At 40.5% G+C, this 15,290-nt stretch overlaps 1 protein-coding gene across 1 annotated transcript in view; it reads right to left on the bottom strand.

The window, feature by feature from the left end:
• ABLIM1 (actin binding LIM protein 1) overlaps positions 1–15,290 on the bottom strand; it is a 109,877-nt gene that overhangs the window by 38,279 nt on the left and 56,308 nt on the right. Inside the window, exons 6-7 of the mRNA XM_082309773.1 lie at positions 13,055–13,142; positions 8,325–8,383 (exon numbers count right to left, since the gene is read on the bottom strand). Of these exons, the coding sequence (XP_082165899.1) occupies positions 8,325–8,383; positions 13,055–13,142 (147 nt within the window). The remainder of the gene's footprint in view (positions 1–8,324; positions 8,384–13,054; positions 13,143–15,290) is intronic.

Genomic DNA, 15,290 nt, shown 5'->3' with positions numbered 1-15,290 from the left:
GCAGCAGACACACAAAGGTAGTCAGTGATATCCCATTTGCAACTGAGAAACCATGAACAATTTTTGCTCCCTAATTGACTGCAAAAAACCAAATCCCATCGCAAAGCAATGCATCAGCAGATGACTGATGACACTAATGCAGTGGGATACTCCAAAGTCACTGAAAATTAAATCTTGGTAAATAGTCCTTACCCCGTCAGCTTGTGACATTGAACTAAGGGACCTTCAGGCACACACTGAAGAGAAACAAGGCTTGACAGCCTGGCTTGCTGATTTTTCTTAGGAAATATCTGGAGTGAACACAACAAGGCTACTAGACCTTTCTTATCTCTCAGCATACATTTCCTGAAAGGATCCTTCAACAGACCTCAGAGTCTTTCTACATTTTGTTTCATAGCCCAGGAAGCTACTGGAACCATCCATATAAAAAATGCTGAAGACTAATCGTGGATCATACAGCAGGCTTTCTCCGACTTCATTTGTGGAAATGAAATCACCACATTCAGGGAGGGTCAGAGGAATAAAAGGCTTTGAAATTGTTCCACCAAAAAACGTGAAGATTCAGATCAAAGAAAGCAGATGTGGCCGTGGACTGACACAGTCACAAATCCTCTCCAGAGCACGTCTGAGAACACTTTCTCAGCTGGACCTTTATGTGTTGCTTTCCTTTTCTCTCTGTAGCTGCAAATTCCTACACCCCAAAAGGGAACAGAAATTTCTCAGCTGCCCTTAAGCTCCTCCCATGATGCAATCAAAGCAATAAAACCAACAAAAAACACTTGTTTCATGGTAATGTTACAAGAATTAAGCTGGAAAATCTGGCTGTTGTTGAGAAACACTTTATTCTCCCTTCCATTCTGCCATTCCACACCACTGTCTGAGTAGAGACACATGTAACATGTTGCTGCAGTTGCTATGGAAAACAATTGTTTTCATTACAACATAGGGAAGAGTATTACGTAGTTGAGGTACCGTTAGGGGTGTCTCTGTTACCCTTGGCTTTTGGCAGGCATATTTTAAGAGTTTTGTCTCCTCAATTCTCCCTGTTGTAGGAAAACAAGTGTTAGAGGCAGTTATGGCTTCTTCCCACCTGGCAGGCTCTCTGGGTTGCTCTTCGCTCTGGATCTTTCATAATCACTTCAGAAAACAAGAAATTCTCAGCCCTCAGTCCATCTCCTCAGTCTCATCTCTTAGTGGCACTGCTAAAAACCCTTTCAGCAAAGGAAAATTCACTTGTATTTATCACTTCAGTGAATTTATTAAAGTTAGACACCTTAAGAAGATAGTTTCAGCCACATCCTGCTAACAACTTTCTTAGGTGCTCGTAACCCTGGAGTACAGGAGCAGTTGTCAGGTGGACTGGCAAGGTGTAGCACCTGTTCTTCATTCCCTCACTGTGTTTCTGCTTCAAGTTCCCCATTACCATCCCATTAACACGGCCATGAGCCAGGTAGAAAACTGGTTTTAAAGAGTGTCCTTTTTTCTGTAATTCTTCCTGCGTCCATCAATTTTACCTCCCATCTATTGCAAAGCTCCACGTTCCCTGGGTAGAAGGCCATCCTGCCAGCCACTGCCTGAGCACACACCATTCCTCTCCTGAGCAGCTTAATCCAAGCAGACCTGGAACTCTGTGGCTCCTCTATTTGCCCCCAGCCCTGTATCTTGCTTAAGTTTACAACATACCCCTGAAGACAGGGCATGAAAAAGAGGACTTCTACATCTACTCACCCTTCCTGCCTCACTTTGCCCTATTTCTTGTTTTGAGTTACACATCGCAGATGGCTATTTCCTACTCTGCTGCTCCCATATGGTCTGGAATTCTTCACAGCTCTGCACTTTTCCCTAAAGACAATTGCATTGCACTTAAAAATATTCATGCTGCTTGCCTTAACAAACATACACCAAAGATTCCTTGATATAAGCTGTTTCTCTGGCATACTTTTAGTTGCTATGGTTGGCTCCTCTCCTAAGAGACCTATAATGGCTCCTGACTGAAAATCTGTGATGGGGTATGGCTTTTATTAGATTGTACATTACATCTTCTTTAGCAGTCAAGAATCCCTGACCCTGTGTACCACTGTTGTGACTTTATATCTTAAACAGGTGGCAAGAGACACACTGGAGGTCAAGTTCTCTATTGATGTAACTGCAATGGGGTACAAATTCCACTTTAGAGGAGAGCTGATCAGAGTACTGGTAAAACAAGAATAGCGGCTATCCCTGATTTAACTTTTAACCTTCAGTGGAGATATCATGTGAGCATCTCTTGCACACATTATTGGCAGAAGACAGGTGAAGAAATTAGAGGAAACATCCCATAATATGAATGCATTGATTCAGAGGTATATCCTTTCATCACAATAGGCCTGTGACACTTGTTCTACACTCCCAGCAACAAAACAAGTTAAGCTGCCTTACTTCTAGAAACAGATCTGGAACACTCTTTATATGATTGTTCTCGTTCTTGAAGGTTTCAAATAGAGCTTTTCATAATGCCATCTTTGTGCAGAGAAATTTAAAGCAAATTTCTACGAAGAGCTACAACTAATCTTTTTTTCTTTTCTTGTGGTGTGTGGCCTTTCTCCACATTTTCTGACAGTAGAAGAGTCATCTCTTTTTTTTTCTTTCCTCTTCCACCAAAATGGATGTGACAGTTGTAAATATATCCATATGGGATACAGATACATACCAGATACAGGAAGTCTATGAAGTATATGAAAAAAATCAATAGAAATTCAATCAATAGAAATTCATCCATGTCATTGAGGGAGCCAAAGGAAAGAACCAGATCACAAAGTATCTAAAGTATCTGCAAGACTTCTCAGTATTTCCCACTTTATCACAGACTTCCTATTTTTATGTTTTTGTTCTTCATTCCATGCATTTGTCTTCAATGCAAAAGTTCTTTAGCCACTTCATTTGCAGATCGGCAGAGGTAACACCAACTGTCATGCTCATCCTATTAGCTTCACTGTGAATTTCAATGCTCAGTTATCATATCGCCCATGCATATGCCCCAAACTGATTAACTTGATATTTTAATATTAGATTGCAAAGCTTAAGATGTTCATCTGCATTTACCTCAGTTTGTCATGTCATCATGCATGGCACATGATCTAAATAAATAACTTCTCAAAAAAAAAAATCCACGCTAGAGCCATTCACATCATCCAGATGCTGCTACAATGTGGTGGCTCTGCCTTTCTCAAGCACAGATGTTCAGAATCATGCTCTATAAAAACTTACAAGTGCAGGCAACCAGATCAAAACTGATCCCAAGAACATCTGGCCAAATGGATGCACTATTGTTTAACAAAGGCATCGTTAGCATTGTTTACAGTACCTGCCTTAGTTTTTTGATAGAGTTCATTATGCAAGGCGGTGATAATAGCTGCAGAAGAATGAATATGTTTTCACTTTATAACATTTAACATTATAGCTTAAGTAAATTCTCTAAACCTCAGAAGCTATTTTAAGTGATGCATGTTTATAAATAAGCTAATAAAAGATTAGGGTGTAATTTATTCTACTAGGCAGACACAACTTGCAATAGCAAGGAATTCGGCTTCCTCATTACAACACTTGCTACTCTGACTACCTGCTTCATCAACGGCAAGGTTTTACAGTTATTTAGGACTTGGAACCACGGTTCATTAAACACAGGCTTCCTATGGATTTCAGTAATTATCAATGGCCATGTACAAGACCAATAAAGCACCTCAGTGTCACAGCATTCATTGTGTCTGTCTGCTAGTTTAGCTGTACACTTCTCCTTACAAGAGCGTTTCCTTCCAATGCATGCATTCATTATTTCTCTGCCTAAAAAATCTACACTATGTATGCGCCAAGACAAAACTACTGAACAGGTTTAGTTCAAACTCACACAGATGCACATATTAATAGGTTACAACTAATTTTTCTTTCCTTTCTAGACACAAAGGCCAGAGAGGAGAATGAATTTTCAGCACATAATCATTGAAGGCATGTTACTACCAAAAAAACTCTTTTACAAGACTACTCATACAAACGTAGCCTTCACCAAGAGGAAGTTAAGTGGAAAGCAGAATAAAGTAAAGTGGGAAAACCAGAACATACTGAATTCAACAGCAAACTTCTCAGAGAATTCACAGGATTTCACCCTACAATTTTCAATCTACAATTTTCAAGCCTTTGGCCCATCTTTATAGCGACAGCAATGGTAGTATCTTTGTGTCTACTCTGCAGAAGAACACTTGAAGCCAAAATCTGGCGTGAATTACACTTCGTATAATCAGCATGTAAATCTAAACAGAATTTAACACTGACCAAATTTACACAAGAGGGTATTCATCTGACCCTAAGCTCTTTGTATCCTATACAATCTACAAAGCAAGAAAGAGAACATACCTTTATTTCGACATGGGCTGCTCCTATTTTGCCTTGTGTATTTTTCTAATACATCAGATATGATTTATTTTTTTAATGCTAAAGCTCCTGGTTTTCAACACTGGAAACTCAGACTCGTGTGTGCTAAGCTGAATGCAAAAAGCCACTACACTGGCCTAAAACATGAGTGAAATGGTCCCGCAGTTTGCTGTTCTCAGACTCCAACATTCATCTCTATAAAGCCTAGGACTGCAGAGACATTGCCCTCCTTAGGAGCACTGATAACACATCTTTATAGCTGCATTTTCTTGATACGTATTTCTGTAACTAACAGAGAGCGGCGTTCAAGGGTGGTTAATGTATTGCAATGTCCTAAGTTAACAGACTCAAGTACTGCGCAGGACAAAGGGCATGGGGCTTGCATTAACTCCCACTGCATCACAGCACTGGGTTCAACCACACAGCACGATCCTACAGACTGCATCTAACTAACACAAGTATCCCGCCCTGGCTGATGATATGACTACGTCTGCTTTGCAGTTAGAGACGTGAAGGCAGCATGAGCAGACACAATGGAAATCCAGTGGCATGGACCCTACCAGCCTGCCTGCCCACCGCTAGCCTGTACTATGTCCATACCAGTACCTTCTTACTTCGTTTTCAGGTGAGAGCTACCTCAGGTGTGCCTGCATGCAGTACAGCCACATGTCCCCCCACAACAGACACAACTAATAAATAAGCACTGCCCTGAAGGAGAAGAAATGGAAGTGGGTGGTGTTTGTAGGTGCAAAGCAAACTCAAGGAAGTCTGAACGTAGAAAGTCCAGAATCAAGAGGACAGGGAGGAACTCGCAACTCAGACATGGATGTGCCCTGGATTAGAGAGGGGCAAATGCTCTTGGGCAGCACACGGAACATGTCCAAACCTGGAATTTTGTAAATATTTTCTCAACTAAAGTGTAGTTGTTCATGTGTAGTTGGTCAATACATACAAAAAAGGAACTGATTTAACTGATGGCTTTTTTTTTTCTAAAAAGCATGAGCCATTGTTCATGAAACACTATTTCTTTTTAACCATCGCTTTAAAGTCAGATGCTTTTCACCATTTTCATTTGCTTCATATTTGCACTTTATTTTTTTGTTTTAGAAGAAAAACTTTCTGTAACACTAGAAGAACAATACTACAGCCCCCAAAAGCTCATCTGAATCGAAAAAAAAAAAATTGTAAGCATTTCATTAAACAAAATAAAAAATGTGAGAATTAACAAACAACACTGCACCACATGATGCAAAATACAGCGTCAGTGCCCAGGGTGGCAAGTGATAGCAGGAAAGCTGTGTGGCAGAAGTAGCAGCAAGCGCAGCGAATGACAATAATGAAGAATCTTCTCAGTAAAGAAGACCATTATCAACACTATGAAAACACAACAGCAAACCTCTGCAGAGCGTGGCCTGCGCAGAACCAGACTCTTTGGATAAAAGAACTCAGATGAGGAATGCTGTCATGAAACACAAAAGGGAAAAAAGAGTGAAAAGGAAAGCAGTTTCCCCAGCTCAGTGGTTAAGCTCTTTTTTTCAATCAAGTTACTAATACCTACTTACTAGATAACAATCTCTGCATTGTAATAACTGTTACTTATTAATCCCTGCAGAATCATGAACCACCAGACAGTTGTAAAAAATCCTAAGCAATGTATATTTTTTTAACATACATATGGTTGCTTTATTTTCTGCTTGTTTTGGCTTTGTAATCCTACACAAATATCCAGTGGGAGGAAGATCTAAAGCAACCGTTGTTTTTATGAACTACCTGTCAGATCTTGACCAGCTAGAGTGCTGATTAGTTTATATCACAACTCAGTTACTGAGAGAAAACAGAACTTGCTGAAAACTTCTAAAGCAACTTCAATGATAAAAGGGCTTTTTTGTTTTGTTTTGCTCTACAGGGAAAGGAAACCCAGCAGAGCAAAGAGGCCAAGTCACTGGCTTTTTGCAGAACCACCAGAAAATCTAGGCCAGACCCTGAAAGTGGCTATAGCATATATATCATATATGTGTCACAAACCAGATTCTGATTCTCATATCAGGTCTAAATATATGTCATCAAGAAACTGAAAGTCAATCAAAGTACAGTTCATAATTTAGCGGTGACATGTTCAAATAGCACATAGTTCCCCTAGTTTCATTTTTTTCTGTACCTACCTGTTTGCTACTGCCTTCTTTGAGTCAGCATAATGAACCTTGTGTCAAACTCATCAAAGTGAACTCAAACTGATTTTAAAATAAGGTGTCTGACTTTGCACCGGAGTAGACAGAGACTATCCATGATGTACAGTTGAAGCTAAAAATTCTCCATCTCTCCAGCTACCTTCAGTACGGTGCATTTGTCAATGCCTTTTAAAGACATACTAAACCTCTGCATAGAAGCTCTCATCCAGGAACAAGGCAACCTTGGATAGCTGTGCCGTAACATTTCTCAGATGTTCCCTTAATATTCATTCTTTCACTTCATTTTCCTGCAAGAACTGACTTAGGCAAAGTCTTGCAGGTGGATGAACTCATTTACTTCACTCAGTTCAATTAAAATTAGCTGAAGGGGAAGAAGACTGACATGCTTGAATGTGTGATGGAAAAAAAAGAAAATACTTGAAGAGGACTTTGGCCATTTCCATGGCAAATGGAAATAAGCCAACTGATTTATAAGGTCATCTGCACAAGGTCCATAAGGGCTGCAATGTAGGACTCTTGGGTAGGACTCTTGGGTCCAAGTGAAAGGGGGGTACTGTACCCCAACCATTCACTACAAAGCACAAGTGTTCTGACAGTTAAGCAGGGCCAAAACACTGTCTTACATTCAAATTGTTAAATCAGGAAGAAAATCCAGTCCAGCATAATTGTCCATTTTCTTATGGGAAGTCAGGACAGGACAATGTGCAAATGCTGGATGGTACCTACAGTGATGTTTGGCCATGCTAGATCCCATGCCCATCTTGGGCCAGTTATACTTCTGTATTATCAGTACAGCCCACACTAACATGAACTCTGCGCAACAAGAATTTATCTGCATGTTACCTACGATCATAGCAAATTCTCTGTGGGGGATGTTTTACAGACCAGTGCACCTGAACAAATTCTAAAGGACGTGGCTTCCTGTGAATGAGCCACACATAGAACACAACCCACAGGATATCCTACGTATCTCCATGCCAGTACCTCTCAGTTTCCTTGTCTGAAAGACATTTCATTCATATACGGTCTCTAATATTCATATCCAGAAAAATTATCAAAGTTCAGAGGACCAACTGAGCTATCAAAAAGAGTAAATTGTCCAGAAGATGAATTAGTGAATATGGGCTTAGAATTGCCTGGTGCATGCAAAAAGCCAGGCTCCAGCATTTATTAGTGCAGCATTATTGCCATCAAGGATTTGATCCAGAAAGTTTGTCTGGATATGCTGAGGTGACTCCAAGGGTAACTGCAGCTCTTCGTGGCATTCAAATTTCGATCACTTTAGGCTGAGGTTTCTTTGGATGGCAAAGGAAGAAGAGTCCATATTATCCAAATGCTGTAAATAGCCACACAGAACAAGGGATAACTATTGAGCAATTACACAGATGTGCGAAAATACTAAAATATATGGTAGGATTTGCCCTGTTCACATTTTTTCGTTAAGAGTCTCTCTCACAATAATTGAGATATGAAATGAAGTGTTTTAGTGACGTTGCCATGTTTGTATGTCAGTAAATGATACTGTCTTTAAGGTGGTGCACTGAGACAGGTATGTGAAGCTGGTGAGCCTAAAAGTCAGAGCAATACCTCTGAAGTGTCTCCACTGTTTATTCTGCCAGAGTGGTGACAGCTATGCGAAAAAAACATGGGAAAAGTCATTCTTTTAAAAACAGCATTCAGTTACTGTGTGGGCAAAATATCTGGTGTGTCATTGCCACGAATTCAGCTTACCCGTAGCTTATCTTCAGTCTTAGTGGATTGCTTACAGTCGGGATGCCAGACAGTGGAACCTGAGGGAGGTAAAAAATCATCTTTATTCAGAGTAAAGCAGATGATTTCCAGTCATGACAAGTCAGTTATCAAAGAGAATCCCTTCATGCCATCAGATGGTCAATCTGTAATTCACATTCAATTCTAGCTCATGGGAAATACAAGTGAAACAAACAAACAAAATATTCAAATCTTTGGCCCATCTATAGCAGCCTCTTCCTGAGGCTGTCAAAGCACTTTGCACACATTCTTAATTAAAACTCAAACAGTCTCAAGCAGCAAGTCAGCAAGCACCAGCTGGAGGAACTGAAAGACAGAGGGTTACTGTGGGCAGGACGGAGGGTAAGAGCAGAGGAACTGGGCCATGGTTACCTGATCCGTTCTCCCTATATGTACTGCACCACACATAAAAAGGAAGTTCTGATTGTAAGTCCATCAATAGTGGGAAAGTTCTAGGACTTCCTTAAGCAATAGGTGTCATATTCAGTTACTGTAAAGTGCTACTCAGATCACCTCTCCCCTGTAATTATGCAAAATGCAACAGGAAAACCAAAATTCAAAAATTCACAATGCAGCAAAGTCAGGGCTGTATCTCACCCACTGCACTAAGCTAGAGAGGCCAGTATGATGCAGGTGGTACAAAGCAGCATGTGAAAGAGCCTCTCTGTAGATAACAGCGTACCACGCTTGCTATTGGCACACACATCATTTCTACCCCTTGCTCTGCAAGGTCAGTGGCATGTGTTGCACTGGCATTTTCACATGGCATATTCCAGCTACACATCCTACTAAAAAAGGCAAGGTCTCTGCTGTTTGTGTCCCAAAATATTGGATTCTCTCTTACGCTGTAAAAACAGAAATATCTGTCTGTCCCCAAGGGCTGAGCAGTGTCAGGAGCAAGGAGCACTTCCATCCCATTTCAGTTCTCCTTTGGAACAGAGTGTAAACTGTGGTCACTGCTGGGAAGCTGCTGGCAGGTATTAGCCAAGCTGAAATGGAGCAGAAGCTAATGCTGATTTTTAACACTGACTGCAGCTGCAGTCAAATTCAAACTTCATTCCAGTCACCACAAAGTCAATACAGAGCCTTGTCTGTCTGCAGGGGGGAACGTCACCTCCTCACTCTGTCCACAAAGAAACCAAACAGAGCAAAGTCCAGGTCTCCTGCTGGTGACTATTAGCTCAAGTGCAGTCAGAGGAAACCTCACCCTCAGAGCCCAGGAGAGGTATGGGTCAGGGCCCCTGGAAATTTTGTTCTAACGAGCCCTTACATGGCTTGGTACAGAAGTAAAGACCAGCAGGAATGATTTCACTTCTCAGCAGCACACAGTATAATCATCATCAGGAGACTGGAGAGAACGCTGTGACTCTAGATCAGGGGTCTGAGATGTTTGGCTTTGAGTTTTGATTCCTTTGGCCTAGGAAAAAGAAACTGTGCATTTGGCAGGGGGAAGCGGTCAGACAACAGGGAGAAGTGTACCAACAGCCTTCTCTGTAAACAAACAGCAGCCTCAGAGCCAGGACCCCACAGAGCCTGCGAGATCAGGAGAGAAGCATGCCCTGTGCATTTGGTTAGGAGGTCAGACAGGTCCAAGCACTCAGGAGGAAGGGAGTTCATGTTCTAAGGCTGATGAATTAAGACTCAGAAGGTTTAAGTTCAGTTCTTGAATTCAGCTCTGAGCTTCCTGTGTGACCCTGAGAAAAATGATCTCTGTTCCTCTCTACCTCAGTTTCTTTTCTATTAAACCATACCCACCATCAAAGAAAAAGCTGTCGCTGCATTTTTGGGCAGTATTTAGCACAAACTGGCACAATTTTAGGGACACCCCAGGAGAATGCTGGAGCTGCTGAAAGTGAACAAGAAATGCAAGGGAGTCTGGATGTCATTTTCATGGTGAAATTTAGTTAAGGGTTGTGAGGGCTTTTTTTTTCCACAAAATGATAAGAGGTTTGAAATATGTGAAATTTAAAAACCCAAATCAGATAGAGCAGGCTTAAGAAGTTAAATGCAAATATTTTTCATGATCTTGAACTCTGAGCCACCTACAACTTGTAGATTTTATTCATCCAAAGATGTCAATCTATTTTGAAATGCTTGGAACAGTGCCAATTCTCAAGCTGCATTGCCACTCTTTTTCCCACCGGAAACAGTTCAGCAAATTGTGGTTATTCCCATTCTTAACATATGTTTGTTTGCTCACTTGGCAGACATCAACCAACATGTTCATTTATTCAGCTTTTTACTTTGCACGTACCATTGTTTCAACATACAGCTCTCTAAAAATCAGTAACTAGGGCTACTATTTACACATTGAGTAAGGCTGAAAGCCTGTGTGAGAATCAAGTGAAGCATCCCTCTAAATGCTGAGCACCATCCTAGCTCAGCAACAGCCTTCTTGGACAGTCCATATAGTAATATAGTACTAGGAAGTCAGTGGGAAAGAGAAAGTTTCTGATGCCGCTTCCTTTTCATTTTCCTGTGTTGGAGCAGGGCAAAGCCAGAGTGCTTCTGCTAGCATTATTCAAACCATCCTTAACATAGCCCCAAAACAGACAGCTTGTTTTTCCATGTTCTCCTTTTGCAGGTTTTCCACACGTTTCTAATACAAGTAGCTACCACAAACCTGCCAGGTTCTTCTATTGTACAAAGCAATGCTAACACAATGCTTTCATGTCCTGTGGAGAGGACAATTAGAAGTGAGATGGAAGCTGCCTATCTTCATATATTTTATTAATAATTTGATTTTGGTTCTAGCTTTAGTATTGTGGTGTTGTATTTTTATTTCAGAGAAATGCTTGGAATGCTGTTATTCTGCACCCTAGGGTAAACGATCTGGATGGAGTCAAGACTACATTTCAGCTGAGAGCTTTGCACAGGAAAGGCTTTTAGGTCACTTACACTTACAAGCATGGTGAATTCAGCAAGGAAAGCTTTGGCAGGACAGTCTGGAGCACACTCAGCAATAACATTATTTAGTCAGAAAACAGCTTGTGAACAATAAAGCAATGCAACGTGGGCTGCTCCTCCTCTGAGACAGAGTGAGCAGGAAGAACATTAATTCACAACCACAGAAAGGGAGATAGAGCCACGAAGAGAATGATGGCAGATCAAGGAGCCAGGTGTCTCTCCTCTGCTCTTTCATACCACCTGAACTTGGCCAGGACAAAACCTAGTCTTGCTTAAGTAGCAGCAATGCTTTCTGTCTTATTTGGATCTGCAGAAATTTACACCACAGCCTGCCCCATCAACATGAACTCCAGCTCTCTGCTAGACTGGTACAAACGGCATCAGTTGCAAACAGCTGTTATTAATAACAGCAAAGGATGAACTGATGCTCACCTTGAACTCTGCCTGTACTTTATCATACTATGATGCGAGGAAACTAAGATTAACAGTTGTCAGATGCTGGAACTGCTGCTTTCAAACTAGTCTTTCCAATTTGCCATCAGAAAGCAGTACTTCCTACCCAGCCCTCTTTCAGGCTTTCCTTGCTCTTGCAATGCAGAGCTGCTACACAACTCGGTATCAAGTTCTGTGCACAGCTGGAATAAGGCGACGAAGGTATAAGGTCAGTGAGAGATGAGAGACACAGACTGGTAGGGAGGGCAAACTACAAAATAACACAAGTTAGCTTCAAAGGAATTCCTTAACAATACTATCTTATTTTGGAATTTCTCCAGAAGGAATCTCTCCTCAGGATTTCAAGAGATGGCTGTGACCACACTTTCATAATTTTTTTACTATTCTTTTACAGTCCTTTCATGTATATCAAGCAAGTTTTCTAACATAAGCACAATGTACAAAATTCCAATATGTATCTGCCTTTTTCACTTTGATTTCTGGCTTGCATAAATGTGTATTATATGTCTTTCTACCAGCATTAATTAATACTACAGCAAGTAATAAAAATAACTCTAGTTTAATAGATAACATGCTACCTTCTGGGAGAGCAGGTGGAATTCAGATCAAGGATACTTTTCAATTAAAGAAAAGAGAATGTTCTTTTTTTATGTGAAAAGATCATTAAAAAAAAGTGCTTGGCAATACCTGGGAGCGTGAGATTGTTAATAAGAAAGAGGAGATGAAAATTAACATCCAAGAAAGAAGTGACAGTAGAAAGACATAAAAATAAAGTAAATGGGAATAAAAAGAGAAATGTGACCAGATAAAAGGGAAATAGGCAAGGCAATCAAATATGATTAAGAACTGGAGGAGACAATCTGTCAATGCACATGGGGAATGAGATCTACAGGATTCAAAACAAGCTCACTGCAGTCTTTGGAAGTTTTTCCATTGCCTTTTACAGTTTGGAGTGTGGTCCAGACAGCAGAGAAACTGATCAGCAGAATTCAGCAGAAACTTTGCCTGGTATCTCATATACCAGTCTGTGTGCTAAGCTATCCATGAGATGTGAAATTCAGAGGCAGCCTAATAAATTTCATTTTTGTTACACAGCTTTTGAAAATACAGTCTGCCTCAGCCTGGCTGCAGAGTCACCGCAAAGCCACCGTTATGACCACCTACTAGGCTGAAAGGGTTTCGAGTGAAAAAGTATGAGAACGCTAATGAAAACAGGATGGCTACAGTCCTCCTTGCCCATATTACATGGAGATGGTTTATAAACTCCTGAGGTCTGTGACAGAAAAATTACGAAGTCTGATTTTCTTGTTTTGGAATGGAGACATCCTTACCTTGCAGATACATTTCTTCTCCTTCCGTGAACATTTGGTTGCACCTGCTGCATCGTGCACAGCTTGGATGATAATGCTTGTCACCTGCCTGAAGAAAAATAAAAAAGGGAAATGAGGGATCAATGCATTGCACTGCATTGTGAGCACTCGTTATTTGCTGGCAGACCACTGCCATTTTTCTTCTAGTTCACCTGTCATGATACAACATTGTGACAATAGCTATGAGAATGTAAGATCTGCCATACTGCTTCAGCTCAGAGGTCTATCTAGTCCAGTGTCCTGTCCTCAACAGAAGCCAACAGCGACCACTTTGGGTAAAAGGCTGTAAGAAACAAGACAATGCAGAACAGCCTTTCCTCTTCATGCCTTCCCATTCACGTAATCAGCGGTTTAAAGATTTCCTGGCTAGAGGCTACGTCACAATCTATCTATTCTCCATGATTTGCCCAACACCTTTTTAAACATCCACCTGTCTAACAGTCCAAGGCAATGAATGTCACAGTGCAGTTAGATATTCCTGTAAACCTGCTGCCTCCTCGTTTTGTCAAACAACATGTATTTCCTCAATTGCTCCATTCTTATGGATGAATTTAAACAATGAATGACAGTTTTCAAGCTGCCATTTCATTCCTGGGCCTCCTCCCGACACTGCTGATACGGGCATTAATAAGAGAAAGCTTTCTAGAGCCACTTCTGGGACCATTAACTTAATTCACAGATACCTGACTTCAGAAGCTACACTAGCACAGACAGCATGAGCTGAATTCGAACTACTGATGTAAAGATGCTAAATACTCTAGATCCTGCTACCCAAATCCAAATCCACTGAGCCATTCATTCTCTTAAATACATTGATACTTATAATAAACAAAGCTGATCGGATTTCAGGCCTATAAGGAAAAGAAAAAATCAAGGCACAGATATTAATGTGATTTCTTCTCCTTAGGAGACCAAAGCAACCAATGTATTAGCTTCCTTGCATGAGAAACTAAGCATGCAATGTCCACACCAGGCTTTTTTTCCATCGAAAAATAATTAATCCTAGAAAACGACCCTTAATAGTGACAAGTAATAAATTCTAGAAGTCTTGAAAATTGTATCTGGCTTTCCAAACAAGTGAACCTCAAATCCTTTTTCAGAAAATATACGCTATCCACTGAGATTTTATATGCACAAAATATGTTTACTCTGTAGCTGACTTGTAAAATGTCACCAAATCCATTTCCTACTTCATTATACTCAAGACTGTAACATTACTAAATTCAACGTTTCCTTATGTTTATTGAGATGAATAACAACATATTTTTGGTTCACATTTGACATTGATTATACAGGCTTAGCATTTAAAAGTATTTATACGAGATGACAAAGTATATGGAGTAAGGTACCTGACAACTACCAGACAACCAAAAAAAAAAAAAGTAAAAAAAAAAAAAAAAAAAGTAAAAAAAAAGTCCCAGCTTTTGAGCATTCAAAGTTCTTCAGCAGAGTGGGGCCCACAGAGCTGCTTGTCACAAGTGATTTCAGACCTATTTGATTTAAAGATGATGGCAAATCTGATGTCCTGGGAACCGCTCCCAGTTAATGAGATATAAAAAATTCCTAAGAATGCTGAATCACTGCCAGAAAGGATCTTCTCCAAACAGGAAGACAATAATTGAAAAATAGATTTGAAAAAATAAACCAGGAATCTTTGCTGGGGTCTGCCTGTCTCATCCAGCTAAAGAATATCTCTGCCGCATAACTGTGCCACTGCTTAACAGAGCTCAGATTTTCAGTAGGCACATGGATTTTTTTGAAATAAAATTCATAGCTTCTCAAAAGGTATTGAGTAGGGTAGCTAAGTAGCTACATAGTCTGAACTGGGAAGAGCACAGAGCCTGTTCTATTATTATTAATTAACATCTGAGATGTCCCCTCTGAGGTGGGATTGTGTCCTGTGAGATGCTAACCAAATTCCCAGGCACAAAGGACTGAAACCTTTGTACATACGTATTATCAGATGAAGTAGGTTTTATAAAGAAATAATTCCCTACCAAGCACCCTGATGCTCATTTAAGGCAATGTAGTTTTAAGAAGGGTAGTTAGGACTCAGCAGAGATATCTATATTGTGAGAGGACCACAGCATGTGGACAAAGAAAATCACGCATTCACACCTGTACAGTTTCAACTTCTGTTCTTCCAGTCTGGCCTTTGAGGTGTGGTGGTTTTGTTTGGGTTTTTTTTTGAGGTTTT

This window comes from Platalea leucorodia (genome assembly GCF_965183815.1).
Source record: "Platalea leucorodia genome assembly, chromosome: 4".
NCBI classification, from domain to species: Eukaryota; Metazoa; Chordata; class Aves; order Pelecaniformes; family Threskiornithidae; genus Platalea; species Platalea leucorodia.
Note: the sequence above shows the minus strand (reverse complement) of the source record. Positions and strands in the feature narration are given on the sequence as shown.